General features: G+C 48.3%; 1 protein-coding gene and 1 non-coding gene across 3 annotated transcripts in view; one reads left to right on the forward strand and one right to left on the reverse strand.

Annotated features, from left to right (window-relative positions):
* The window catches only part of Gnb1l (G protein subunit beta 1 like), a 74,211-nt gene that overhangs the window by 21,674 nt on the left and 38,053 nt on the right, over nucleotides 1–14,484 (reverse strand). For both annotated transcript variants that reach the window (XM_036197983.1, XM_036197984.1), the window contains exons 2-4: nucleotides 6,119–6,258; nucleotides 5,644–5,769; nucleotides 1,029–1,191 (exon numbers count right to left, since the gene is read on the reverse strand). In XM_036197983.1, coding sequence (XP_036053876.1) covers nucleotides 1,029–1,191; nucleotides 5,644–5,769; nucleotides 6,119–6,243 — 414 coding nt within the window. In that variant the 5' untranslated portion in view covers nucleotides 6,244–6,258. The remainder of the gene's footprint in view (nucleotides 1–1,028; nucleotides 1,192–5,643; nucleotides 5,770–6,118; nucleotides 6,259–14,484) is intronic.
* On the forward strand, nucleotides 1,441–1,546 carry LOC118590450. Its single transcript, XR_004945752.1, has one exon. It is a non-coding gene; the product is annotated as a U6 spliceosomal RNA (small nuclear RNA).

The following is a 14,484-nucleotide window of genomic DNA, read 5'->3' on the forward strand; positions in this document are numbered from 1 at the left end:
GACAGTCTCTGTCACGGTCTGTGGGCTGTGCAGATTTTGTATCTGTGACTTCTGCCTCCTCATGCACCACCCTTCCCAGAATGCACAGGTGTGGAGTGCAGTTTCCCTGTCCTGAGTGTTTGTGGTGAAGCACAACCCTGGTGTTTTGGCTGCTCATCACTGGCCATGCCCTGTGCCCATAGCTCTGCATACAGGGCAATGGCGATTCCATAGGGTGAAGCCCTGAGACAGGGTTAGTTTCTTACAGAAAGCAGAGGGTCCCAGTGCTGCCGCCCAGGGTCGTCTCCAGGGACTTCCGGTGCTCCTGCCTCACGCTGCAGGGTTGCGGTTTTCAGATGTTTTTTCCCCCTGTTCCTTTTCTTTTTGCCAGTTTGTGGAGTAGTTTGTTTCACAGAAGGCTTGGGTGCCCAGGAGTTCCTCTGTACCTTTTCTTACCTCCAGACTTGAACCCTTCTGGCTTTTGAAATTCAGGCTGTATTCTCCCTTCCCCAAGCTTGTGGCCATCCCTCCCCAGGCAGCCTCCAGAACCTTCTCTTGCCCCGTGCTGTGGCTCCACCCTCTGTGAATTCCCCTGCAGCACCACCTCTCTTCACCATGTCCCTGTACGCGTGTCTCTGTTGCTTCTTCCAACAGGCTAACACCAAGGCCCCCAATTCCTGGAGGCTCCTCTCTATACATACGTGTATGTACATGAATATGTGAACAGACGTGTATGCATATGTGTATGTGTGTGCACAAACACCCAGGCCTAGCCACAGCCCTGAGTGGCCCTCCTCCAGGAAAAGCACCACGCTGAGTACCAAGGTCTGCCTGGACCCTTCTTGATTCTCACCATTGCCCTGGGAGGATCAGGGCTCACAGGCTGTGCATCAGCCTGAGGCTGCTGGAGCTGCAGCGGAGTAGGTAAGTGGTAGAGAGTCCTGCGGTAGCACTGGGCCCTTCTTACCAGGGGAGGGCAAGTGTGTCTGGTTAAGACAAACCCAGTGTCATTAGTGCATGGAAGGGAGCTCCAGAGGGCTGGTCCTTACCTCATCGCTGCCCTTCCCAGGCACAGCAAGCATCCAACATAGCTGTCCCCTGGCCAGGATTGAGCTCTTGCAGAAGCCCACACTGTCCAACTGAACTGAGTCTATGATGGTGTTCCTGCCCTCTGCCAAGTCCCAAAGGCACAGCTGCAGGTCCCGGCCCTGGCTGACAAAGCAAGGGAAGGAGGTCTGTGAGACACTGTAAGCATTATGTACCCACTGGACTGGCATCTATCTGGTCTACAGCCCTTCAATGCTGAAGGTGGCCATGTTTCCAGAAGACGGCCAAGTAAGCTTTGCACCATCCAGGCTAGAGGCCTCAGATGAGGAGGGATTCTCCCTCAGTGTTCACAGCTGAGTTGGCATCTAAGGCACTGAGGCCAGGACATTCAGTAGACTGAGAATGTGGACACTGGTGCTCACTTCGGCAGCACACATACTAAAATTGGAACAGTACAGAGAAGATTAGCATGGCCCTGAGCAAGGATGACATGCAAATTCGTGAAGTATTGCGTAGTTTTGCAGCACTCTTTGTAATAGCCAGAACCTGGAAACAAACTAGATGCCCTTCAACTGGAGAATGGATTAAGAAAATGTGGTACATATACACAATGGAGTACTACTCAGCAGAGAAAAACAATGACAGCATGAAATTTGCAAGCAAATGGATGGAACTAGAAAATACCATCCTGAGTGAGGTAACCCAAACCCAAGGACAAACATGGTATGTACTCACTCATAAGTAGATTCTAGATAGAAAGCAAAGAACAATCAGACTGCAACCCATAGAACCAGGGAGGCTACATAGCAGGGGGACCCTAGGATTGTGGCTTATAATAAGTTTTGGTCTTACTCAATTACTGAGCAAGCCTCAATGAAACATTTCACTATTAAGATAAGAGTTTATACTGTATCAAGCTGATAATAGAAAAATTAATTAATTAATTAATTTAAAAAAATGAAAAAGAAAAAAAAAGAATGTGGACACTGAGGCGTGCACCTATGACTAGCCTCCTGCCACTGAACGCCACTAAAGTATGCCTTGCACCCCTTCTTCTCTGTAAACTGCCTTTAAGGACTCAGATCTCACTCGGGTCTCTTCCAAAGTATATCTGAGACCTACAGTCAATCAACATGCCAGGCAAGCATGTAGAGAGCAGCTCTAGGCATCACTACCCGAGCTGGAAACAATCCAGCTGCTCTGCCACAAAAGAATAGCCAAGTATTCTGTGCCACAGAGTGCTACTCAGCAAGGGACGGTGCCGACAGCTGACACACGTAACAGCTGGAAGGAAGTTGAGCCACGGTTTGCTAAGTGAAAGAAGCCAGATCTGAAGGCTCTGCAGTGTGTAACTGCAGCCCTGTGGTTTCTAGAAAAGGAATGGGCACAGAGGTAGAGAGCCATGAGAGAATGGCCCACAGTGGGTAGCTCTAGGCTTTGTGGGAGGACAGGCTGCTTCATGTGGCCTTGGGGAAATGGACACATGGCAGTGCTGTGCCAAACCCACAGATCCACAGACAGTGTGACTGTCACTGTGTACAATGAAAACAGCCCCAGCCAGCTGAGCAAGAGCCAGGAGCAGGTGAGGGACTGCTCTAACTATGCAGATGACAGGACACTGGTTCAGGAAGCTAAGCTGAGGCACATGGAGAGGTGCTGACTGAGACTATATGGTTAAAGATTCATAACTGTAAAAACAGTAGACCCTCTCTGGCAGAGCAAATATCGGAGCCAGTAGTGGATGTAGGGATGTGGTTCCTTTCCAAAGAGCTGTGGCACAGCTGGTGAGCATATAAAACTGTGGGTCATGTCAGAACCGAGAGGTCAGTGTGAACATGTGTGTGGCCAGACACATGCAGATAGGATGGACACACAGCAGAACATAGGTGGATGTGACAACATGGGCAATGTAGGTTCAAGTTTCTGTCCCCATGTGCCACCCACGGACAGCCCGGGGCTCAAACTCATCAGTTTTCTAACCACAACAGCCAGGTTTCTGGAGATGTGGATTCTAGGGCTGGAGCAAGGGAAGACCAGGATAGGGCTCAAGTATCTTGTAGTGTGGGAAGTGAGGAAGCATCAACCAAACAAATGAAACAGAAGATGCTCTTGGCAGCAAGCCAGGGACCACTCTTCCTCATGGGTTCCTGAGTTCTGATTACAGCAGCATTCTGCCAACCGGAGTGAGGAGGGATGAGGAAACAGAGTCCCACAAGAACACAGACAGAACTACTGCAGGCAGGAGCCACTGAAGGAAGTTACTAGTGGAAAAAACCAGGTATGAGCACAGGCTCAAAGTGCCCCAGAATTTTCTAGGGCCTGGACTGGCTTTAACAGGCCTGTATGTCCTTGCACACCCCTGCCCCCTTCTACGACCTGCTTCTCAAGAACCTAGGAAATACCATGGGCTGAGGGCCTCTTTTTCTTTTCTCCTCCTCCTCCTCTGCCTCCTTTTTTTGTATTTTGAGACAGGGTCTTTCTATAGAGTTCCTGGCTATCCTGAAGCTCACAGAGATCCTTGGGCCTCTACCTCCCAAGTCCTGGGATAAGTCCCCTGCTTCCCCATTTTCTAAAGGCCTCGCTGCCAACAGCATCTTTTATTTTCACTTCATTTGTTTTGTTAAGGGCCATCAGGCCCACACGAGGACCTCTTTTCCAAGACACGTGGGACTGCAAGTGCTCAAATATTTCCAGAGTTTGGAATATTTGTGTAAACTTCACTAGGTAAACCTTCTATTGTGAAAACAGGAAACATGAAACGCTCTGAAATCTGAAACTTTATGAGAGCTGACATGACACACTAAAACTTTCAGATTTTTATGGAGGCAGTGGTGGCACACACTTTTAATCCCAGAACTCAGGAGGCAGAGACAGGTGGATCTCTGTGAATTCAGGTCCAGCCTGGTCTACAACATAAGGCATTCCAGGTTAGCCAGAAATACATAGTGAGACCCTGCTTCAAAGACCAACAAGAAGCAAGCTTTCAGATTTTCAGATTAGGGAAATTCAACTTCTTGATGCTGACAGTGGGCCAGCAGACACTTGGGTGACTGAGGCCGGTCTCACCTACCAAGGAGACACAGGACTCATGTACCTCTAACACCACAAGGTTGGCAGTCACCACACTGGGCTTCCTCCCCAAACCCAGGGCCTGTCTCACCCTGACCCTGGGGGCATTCTACAGAGTACCTGAAAAGTACCAGGTCGTGGGAAACAAGGACCAGGCAACTGATCCCAGAACCCACATGCAGCTGTTAGCATTTCCTTCCTGTCGCTGACCTTGGTACTGCTGTCAACAGGGCTGAATATGGAGGGAGAACAGAAGGATGATGGGACAGTGGGCTCTGTCTGCATACCACATCAACAGAGGAACCGGGAGTCTAAAAGAAGCAACAGTGAGCTCTGGAGATAGGCTGGTTACCCATGTCTTAGCATAAGCTCCTTCATAAGACTCAGGAGCCCGACCACATGGGGAAGGCCTGACCAGTGTGACTCCATTACTATGAAGACACCCGTAGGAGAGTACAAATATATGTCACCCTGTTGCAGAGATAATCTGCAATAGAATAATGATGCTATGTAAAATAAACAGGACTTCACATATCAATAAGAAAAATGCAGTCAGTCCAGTAGAAAAATGGGCAGAAGCCAGGGGTATCCCAAACTGGCCTCAAACTCAGCAATCCTGTCTGGCTTCCTGAGCACTGGGACCACAGGTATGCATTAAGTACCTGGTAGTCTTTTGTTTCCCTAACTTAAAGTTAGGAAAAACTCATTAAAAAAAAAAAATCTGCTCTTTTTCCAGACATTCAGCAAGACAGTTTAGCAGTCCTGGGCTGCTGCCCACGGCACAGTGGGCGGTGCTGTGGTACTGTCCTTGACTGGGCGGCAGTGGTTACTCAGGTGCTACAAGGGTTTATGTACTCCTCATAAGCCTGTAAATGAGTGGTTTCATAATGAGGAAGGTAAAGAAACGCTAGCCGGTGCAGCTCTTGTGGCCCAGGTGCAACCAAGGCTGGGCTCCTCCAGCCCTGGGATCTGAAAGCACACAACCCCTTCCAGGGCCTCTTGGAGAGACCTGGACCCAAACACAGCTGAGGCCAGGCAGCCTTGGTGGGCCGTGTCTCCAGTGCGGTGCAAATGCACTTGGGCAGCCACACCTGCAGCCCCGACCTCAGTGGGGACTGCAGAAGGGGCTGCAGCACCACCACCCTGGCTGGGAGATAGGTGTTTATGTAAGTGCCAGCCCCAGGCTACCCAAGTGTCCGGGCCTGGGTGAGCAGGGACTCCTGAGGGCTGAACTTTCAGCTCTTTTGAGCCTGGGCCCTGCTTTATTCATCCATGGTGTGATTACCTGTGCCCACTTCTAAGCCACAACCCAGAGCCTTTCTACCAGCTGCCTTCTGAGCTGGTATCAGCTACCTCAGATGGCACCTCCCAGACCTGTCTACTTCCCAAAGGTTAGAGCTAGTCCTACACTCTTCACAAGCTGCAGCCAAGCTGGCAAGATGCTCCTAACACCTTCGGCTCTGGCTAAAGGCAGTCACAGGGGTCTGTCAAAGAGTCCTAGCTTAAGTCCCCTGGGACCTGGTGCCCCCTTGCGCTGCTGTGACCCACCTGAGGAGCTGGTGGCCCTGGGGCAGTGTCCTCAGCCAGGTTACACCCTGGCTCCTGTGGCCATTTAGAGTGGCAACTATTCTTCTGGTCTGCAGGCTCCAGATGTGCACCAGGCCACTCTGAGACCTGTTGGAGTCAAGCATAGATAGGGGCTAGGGCTGCAGTCAGTAGACATCTTGAACTTGCTCTAGGCCAACACCACACACATCCAGTGGAAGGCAATAGACTCCAAACTGAAGGTCAGCAAAGGGGACCAGGGGGCCTGGAGGAGGGGTACTTTGTCAGAACTCAGTGGTGTGAGTCAGAGGCATGACTCTCTGCTCCTCCAAGGAGTTCCAGAATGGACAGTGTCTCAGGCAGGTTCTGAAGGTGTGGCAAGCAGTGTCTTCTGCCAGCACCTTAGATAAGCACCACGCTCTGTGAAGCCCAGTGCTGGACATCACCCTGGGCTTGGGGTGGGGCAGCTGTTACTCACCCTGAGAAAAGGAGTGGGTTCCCCAGGGCTTGGGATGCCGGGCAAAAATGCAGCGTGTTCACAGGTGACTGTGTGCCTCGGAGGACAAATCTGGGACCAGGCGGTGGCGGGAACAGGCCTGCCATGTGGTAGATGCAGACCTGGGGTGCAAGGGAGGACGTATGAGTGACAGAGAGCTCTACATTTCTTCAGAAGGCAGCCGGAGAGAGGGTTTAGGAAACTTTTGGCTCAGTATCCAACTTCTGGCCCTTCTGGGAAAAGGATGCTGCTGTCCATCATGCAGACAGGTTCTGTGGCTGCAGAAGAGCCAGCTCTTCGCATGGACCACAGGGCTGCCAGAAGTGCAGCCCATCATTACCCCAACTGCTAGCCTGTCAATGTTCCTGGTGGGCACCCCCAGGCCTCCCAACCCCACATCCCCACCTTATCTGTCAGCTCTGGTGTTACAAAGATCCAAGTCTGTCATCCCTCCTTGGCGAGCACAATCTGGGAACTCCATATAGAGGTCTTGTTGCCTCTACAGTAGAGCACCTGCTACCAAGCTCAAGGCCCTGGGTTCCTTTTCTGTCACCACAGAAAAGGAGCCTTTGCTTGGCCAAGTTTGATTCAGGCTCCTGGTCCTTCTAGTAGGCCCATGTGAACACTTTTAGCAAAAACTCTAAGTCAATTTAATATCACCCCCATTATCTGCACGCTTTCAGAATAATCAGGTCCCCTCAGCCTTTACTACCCATCAAGTGACACCTGCTTACCCTAGTCTGCCTTCAGTCTGGGTCCCTGGACACCTGATACATCCTCTACCTTTTCCCATGCACTGCCCCCATGATGCAGAATATCTGTATACTATGTGAAGATGTATTGCTGTGACTGGTATAATAAAGAGCTGAGTGGTCAATGGCTACACAGGAGAGGATAGGCAGGACTGTGGGGACAGAGAGGACTCTGGGAAGAAAGATGGAGACTCAGGAGAGGCAGAGTAAACAGGATGTGCAGGAGGAGAGGTAACAGCCATGAGCCACGTGGCAGAGTGCAGATTAATATATAAATGAACTAATTTAAGTTGTAAGAGCTAGTTAGGAACAAGCTCAAGCTATAGGCTAAGCTTTCATAATTAATAAGAAGTCTCCATGTCATTATTTGGGAGCTGGCAGGACAGAGAAAGACTTGTTACACTTCCACCTGCTCCCTGCTATAAACCCCGACTTGTCACACTTTTCAGTTAGGCCTGATCTCTTTTTCTCACAAGAGCCCACGTCCCTCTCCCTTGGTGTTCCACGAGTCGGTATTCAAGAGTGCCCCTCCCACAGTGACCCCACACACTCCCACAGTGACCCCTCACTCCCACAGTGACCCCACACACTCCCACAGTGACCCCACACACTCCCACAGTGACCCCTCACACTCCCACAGTGACCCCACACACTCCCACAGTGACCCCACACACTCCCACAGTGACCCCTCACACTCCCACAGTGACCCCACACACTCCCACAGTGACCCCTCACTCCCACAGTGACCCCACATACTCATAGTACTCATCCTGACATGCACTGGGCTGACCCTACCAGCAGGCTTCACTCCTGCGACTCCCTTGGGAGCCCTCCACTCTGGAGTCCCTTGTCTTTCCTCCCTAAAGTAGAGTAATGGCACGCCTGGATGACGGATACCATTCCTGCCCCATTGCCAGCTTGGGGAGTATGGGCTGTGCCACCCCTGCCCTGTGCCCAGTGCCAGCACTGCTCAGCAGACATGCTTACAAATGAGAGCTGTGTGGGGTCCTTAGAGTGAAACAAACAGCCCAACTGGATCTTGGCCTGAACTGCCAAAACTAAGTATTTTTGTTTGTTTGTTTGTTTTCAAGACAGGGTTTCTCTGTGTAGCCCTGGCTGTCCTGGAACTCTCTCTACAGACCAAGCTGCCTTGAACTCAGAGATCCGCCTGCTTCTGCCTCTTAAGTGCTGGGAATACAGGTGTGCACCATCATTGCTAGGCTAAAACTTCTAATTATAACCACTCTGAGAATAGCATATTCTTTACTTTTGAGAAACAGAGGCAGGAAACGATTGGGTGAGCTGCCCCACATTCCTGGGAATGGGCCTGAAATGCTCTTAAGGTATGTGCCACCAAGAGGCAGAGCAGCCAGGAAAAGTACATGGGAAGGGGCAGGACCAAGTCATCTGGCCACATCCACAGAACTGCTGGCCTAGCAGACAGAGCACTCCACAAAGCACAGGACTTGTATTTAAGACCTGCTAGGAGCTGGGTGGTGGTGGTGCACGCCTTTAATTCCAACACTTGGGAGGCAGAGCCAGGTGGATCTCTGGGAGTTCGAGGCCAGCCTGGTCTACAGAGCGAGACCCAGGACAGGCACCAAAACTACACAGAGAAACGCTGTCTCAAAAAAAACCAAAGAAAGAAAGAAAGAAAATTCTTTTGGGTTCAATCTTAAGCTAAAAAAAAAAAAAAAAAAAAACCTGCTAGGATCTACACCTTGCAGCAGAGGAGAAATTTCCAGTGCCCTAGACCACACATTCAACCTTGTCTGCAGTCCGCCCCTCACACCAGCCCAGTTCCTCGCTGGCTTTTCTTCACAGGCAGGGGTGGCCCCCAAAGCCACGAGCTGGGATGAAGGTACAGGAGAAAAGGCAGGCAGCATAGGCCTGCAGCAGATTGTTCCAGGAGTCTTTCCACTGGGCAGGGGCACATCCTACTCTACTTACATGCAGCAGGGAGGGGCAGCTCTGCCCAACCTGGGTAGTAGCTGCAGCCGTCAAAAGAACACAGCAAAGAAAAGATTGGAGCAAAAGAGCTGGGCAGGATTCTTCCAGAGTGGAGACTAGGCTTTAAGGCTGGTGCGGAATGTGGGAGGAGGGCCTACAGGCTGAGGCCACACTCAGCTATGAGCAGTAGAGAGGCCAGGGAGGCAAAGGCAGCCTCCCCCAGTGCCATACCTCCACACTGTCCTATGCTCTCACCTTTCCTGTTACAGGAAATGCAGGTATGGGCTCTGAGCCATACCACAGTGGAAGGCATACAGCAGCCAAAGCCAGGCTCCCAGGAGACCCAGGCCCTACAGAGGTGGCTCACGCCTTTAATCCCAGGACTCGGGAGGCAGAGGCAGGTGGATCTCTGTGAGTTCGAGGCCAGCCTGGCCTACAGAGTGAGTTCCAGGAAAGGTGCAAAGCTACACTGAGAAACCCTGTCTCGAAAAACCAAAAAAACAAACAAAAAACAACAACCAAAAAAAAAAAAAAAAACACCAAACAAATAAACAAACAAAAACTCATCATTTGCTAAAAGCTAACTCTTCGCAAATGTGAGGTGACCTCTGCAGAGAAGACATGACCTCACACTGCTCACAGACAGATGACCCTGCAAAGATCACAAAGGCTGGAAGACCTGCCTCAATCAGGGCGCACAAAGGACAGGCTCAGAGGGCAGCTGTAGGCCCTCCAAAGCTCACCTGTGTTCTTGCCAGATTCAGGTCCACAGGCGCTAGCTCCACCACTGCCAAGAACTTAATCTCTTACAACACGTTCACCCAAAAGGAAAGCCCCAAAGCCAGGAAAGGGGCATCCTGTCACACAGGTCCAAGCAATGAGGTCTGACAGGCTATCCCCCTGTAGGAGGCCACTCCGGTAGGCATGGAGTGTAATCCAGACACCACACATACTGTAGGCATGGGTATACACACAGACACACAGATGCTCACTCTTACACACGCATACATACACACCAACACACACAGATGCATCCCCTTCAGATGCATTCCACACACAAGGGCATACAGACCCTCAAGTACACACCAAAACACGTGCACACTTGTGCTCACATGCACACTCATGCATATACATGTACAAGAGTTCTCACACACATGACCCTGGGCATTGCCAGCCTAAGCTCAGCCCACACTTGCTGCCTGCCTGCGGCATGGTGGGAGTTTCCAGAACCTCACAGCAGAAGGCTCATTGTGAGGTGATGAAATCAAGATCTCCTCTATTGTCTCCCCAGAAATGCAGGGAACAAACCCGTCACGTCACGCTGTTACAACAGCCGAAAAGCCCAGGCCAAAATGATGCATCAACAATTAAGGGCTCCATCATTTCAGGCAATTAAAATAAACGCTTTATTTGAAAACTAATTAATTCTACCTACATATTTTTCCTATGACAATATCCTATGATTACTTGATTTATGACACCTAATTATTCTTTATTAATCTAATTGAGAATAATTGTATTATCCTATCTCTCCTGGCCCCTGGCCGCCCCAGTGGAGGCCTCAGCCCTTGTGCATGGCCCATGCACAGTGTGGCTGTGTGGTGCTGAGGCTGTACCTCTTGTCTCTTCCACCATGAGTGGGAGGGCAAAAGATCAGAAAACAACGCAGAGCACACTTTGGTTCTGCCTGCTCTTCAAGATGTTGGAGCACAATAGATTATTTTCAAAATTTACAGGAGAGACCACCTGGCCATTTGGGAAATGGATGACCTTTCCTATAAATGTTACAAGTGCCAAAGGCCCTTGGCCCACACACAGTAAGTGATAACAGTGTCCCCCTGGGCAAATTACAGCAGCCTTTGTCTAGAGGCCTCAGGGTCACCCTCATGGAGAGGTTCCCTCTCTATGACTCTACTGTGCTGCTAATTCTAGGTCAACTTTACACAAGCTAGAGTCATCCATGAAAAAGGAACCTCAATTGACAAAATGCCTCCATCAGGGTGGCCTGCAGCAGGCAAGTATGTAGGGGGCATTTTCTTGATTAATGATTGATGTAGGAAAGTCCAGTCCACCAGTGGTGGTACCATGCTTGTGCGGGTAGTCCAGGTTGCATAAAAAAGCAAGCTGAGCAAGCCATGGAGGATAAGCCAGTAAGCAGTGTTTCTCCCTGGTCTCAAGTTCCTGCCTCTGCTTGAGTTCCTGCCCTGAATTCGCTCAATGACAGTCTGTGATCAGGACAACTAAGCCAAACAAACTCCCCCAGTTGCTTCTGGTCCTAGTGTTTTACCACAGTACCAAAGCAAACTGGGGTGAAGGGGATGCATTCTAAATCAGGTCTGAAAAGATCCAATCTGGTAAAAAGTTGCTGGGAAATAGGTTTCCAGGGTTACTCTTTTTTTTTGTTACCAGTCACAAAGGAAAGTGTACCTTTACAATGAAGACACCTAGCTGCATTGCTTATCTCCTGATGATATGTGATAAAATGTCATGGCACAATCTGTATGAACCCATGATGACAACATCCAAACATGAAGCCGGCCATGAGGAAACAGACCTATCCAGACATGGGTCACTGCATAAGAAAATTAGCTTTGGCATGTGAAAATGGCTAAGGTCAAGAGAAACTACAGAAACAAAAGGCAGTGATTCTTTGATATTAAAATAGATTGTAGAGATATCAAAACCAGCTGGGCAGCTCTCAGGAGGTAGAGACAGGCAGGTCTCTGAGTCCAAGGCCAGCCTGGTTTACAAAGTGAGTTCCAGGCCTGCCAGGGCTATACAGAGAAACCCTGTCTCAACCCCTATCCAGAGAGAAAGACATAGAGATAGAGAGAGACAGAGAGATCTCACAACTCAATGTAACGTGAACCTCAGATATTAAATCAGATACAGGATCAAAAGAGAGAGAGCCAGGCTGGGCACAAGGGCATACACCTTTAATCCCATCATGTAGGAGGCAGAAGCAGGTGAGTCTCTGTGAGTCCGAGATCAGTCTGGTCTACTCAGAGTTCCAGGATAGACAGACAGGGCTACAGAGCTACCTTGTCTCAAAAACAGGGATAGGGTGGGGGGGTTAAAAAAGAAAGGCTAGGATCAGGAGGGTGCCTCAGTGGATAAAGGTACTTCCTGGCAACCTGAGTTGAGCCCCAGAACCCACATGGTGGCAGAAGAGAACTCTACAAGGTTATTCCCCCCACATGCATGCTGTGACACCCCCATAGCAAAGGAGAGACATGAAGGCTATTTAGGGGACATCCGATTTTGGAGCTATTTGAGAAAATCTGGGCATGGACAATAGGTCATATGGCAATATATATATATATTTGTGGTGTATCTGTATTAAATTAATTTTTTTAAATGTTTAGGAATGTTTTGCCTGCATGTATGTCTATGTAGCATATGCATATCTGGTATCTGTAGAGGTCAGAAGAGGGGGTCAAATTCCTGGAACTAGAGTTATAGATGGTTCTAAGCCACCATGTAGGTACAAAGAATTGAACCTGGGTTCTCTGTGACAAAATGTGATCTTAACCACTGAGTCATTTCTCCAGGCATTAGTTTTTGGTTTTGGTTTTCCTGGGTTTTTTTTTTTTTTTTTTTTTTTTGAGATTTCTCTGGTTAGCTTTGGAGCCTGTCCTGGAACTTCCTCTGTAGACTAGGCTGGCCTTGAACTCTCAGAGATCTACTTGTCCCTGTCTCCTGAATGCTGGGATTAAAGGTGGGTGCCACCACTGGTTACCTTTGTTTTGTTTTGTTTTGAAATGTGGTAACAAACCATGAAAACAACAGGGGACATTATGACTGATCAAGAGAGATTCAATATAAAATTGGAAAGAAAAAATACTGAAACAAACCATCAGAAAAGCAGAGACATTCAGGGCAATAAAGTCTAAGAACTATGTGAGAGACAAGATCAGAGCAAAAGGAAGCACTTAAATCAATGACTGAAAGCCTGGGAAAGATGAGCATTCTTCAAGCCACTGACGACTACATCATGATTAACTTCTGAAAAGCAGCAGGAATACAGCCATGGGAGCCAGGGCAGCTGATCTGGTGGGCTTCTCTCTCAAGGACATTTGTATTAGAGCTCAGTCCCAATGCAGTGTGGAACCTTTACAAGGTAGTTCCTATTTATAACAATTCACACCCACTGTCGAGGGAGCCCTGCCCTTAGAACTAGTCTCCAGGTTTTGGGCGTGAAAAGCAAGAGAGAATCAGGTCCCCCAGCAGCTCTCTGGATCCCTGTCCACGAAGGGCCCATTCTCTCTTGCACACACATACGCTATGATGCCATCTCCTCTGGCTCTTTACCAGAGGCTACCACTGGGGCTGCCCACATGGGGACTTTCATTCCCCCAAACTGTGTGCTAAGTAGCCCCTCTGTTCTAGTTAGCATCCAGCAAGCACTTCACTGTGGTAACAGAAGCAGAAGCAGCATCCTTAAAGCCAGGCTTCTTTCACTTCTACCTGAGAAAATTTTATACAGCCTTGGGTCTATAAATACACACAGTGGGTTTACTGATAGTAAGTCATAAATTTATTCTAAAACAATTCTTGGATATACAGACACCTATTAAAGATAAAAGCAAGATTACATGCTAATGAGATTAATGCACTTATTTTTATATAAAAAATTAAGTCTTGTCCGAACATTTAATACAGCAGAATATAAGGAATCGTCAGTGTTTTCAGGGCTGATAGAGAACTTGATTTTTATTATTGTTGATTCTGAGGGCGTGGCTTTAGATTAATATATAACAAAATGGCAGAAGTGTGTTTATAGAGTTATTTCAAAAATTGTTGGAGCCAGTTGGTGGTGACGCATGCCTTTAATCCCAGCACTGAGGAGGCAGAGGCAGGTGGGTCTCTGTGAGTTCAAGGCCAGCCTGGTCTACAGAGTGAGTTCCATGACAGCCAGGGCTACACAAAGAAACCCTTTCTCAAAAAGCAAAACAAAACAAAAAATTCTCTCCTAATCCTAAGCTAAATTTCATTAAACATATTTTATGCAACTCAACCAATAACTTTTAAAATTAAGCAAATACAATCCAAATATAATACACTAATTTCAATACTTAATTGAGAATAATGGTAGGAAAAAATTGGGAATTTTTCCTTTCTCCAATTAAACTATTCTGTTTCTAATGGCAGCAAACTGTGCAGTAAAAACGCTGCAATTTATACTTCCCAAGTCTCCTGGATCTGCGCCTCGCTGTCTGGGCGGCACCTCCTGGCTTTGGTGGGAGAATGAAATGCTCAGTGCAAAGTGTGTATGTGGTATTGTAATTTTAAACTCAACAGGGGTAAACGTAATTTTATACAAGAAATACTACTAAATATATGGTAATGAATTAATCTAAGCATAATAATACTGAGTGACTCCACCCGATCTCTCTAGTACATAGCTCATCCCAACCAAAAAAGAACAGAGAAACATCAGAATAAAAATCAAATGGACTTAATAGACATCTACAGAACACTCCGTCCAAACACTGCAGAGTACACGTTTCTCCTCGGCAGCCCCTAGAGCTTTCTCTAAAATATATCCTGTTAGGAAACAAAGCAAGTGTCAGCAACAAAGGAAATTGTAATTACTTATGTCCTAACAGAACACAAGGGAAAAAAAGTTAGAAATCAACAAGAGAA

This window comes from Onychomys torridus, chromosome 8 (genome assembly GCF_903995425.1).
Source record: "Onychomys torridus chromosome 8, mOncTor1.1, whole genome shotgun sequence".
Classification (NCBI taxonomy): Eukaryota; Metazoa; Chordata; class Mammalia; order Rodentia; family Cricetidae; genus Onychomys; species Onychomys torridus.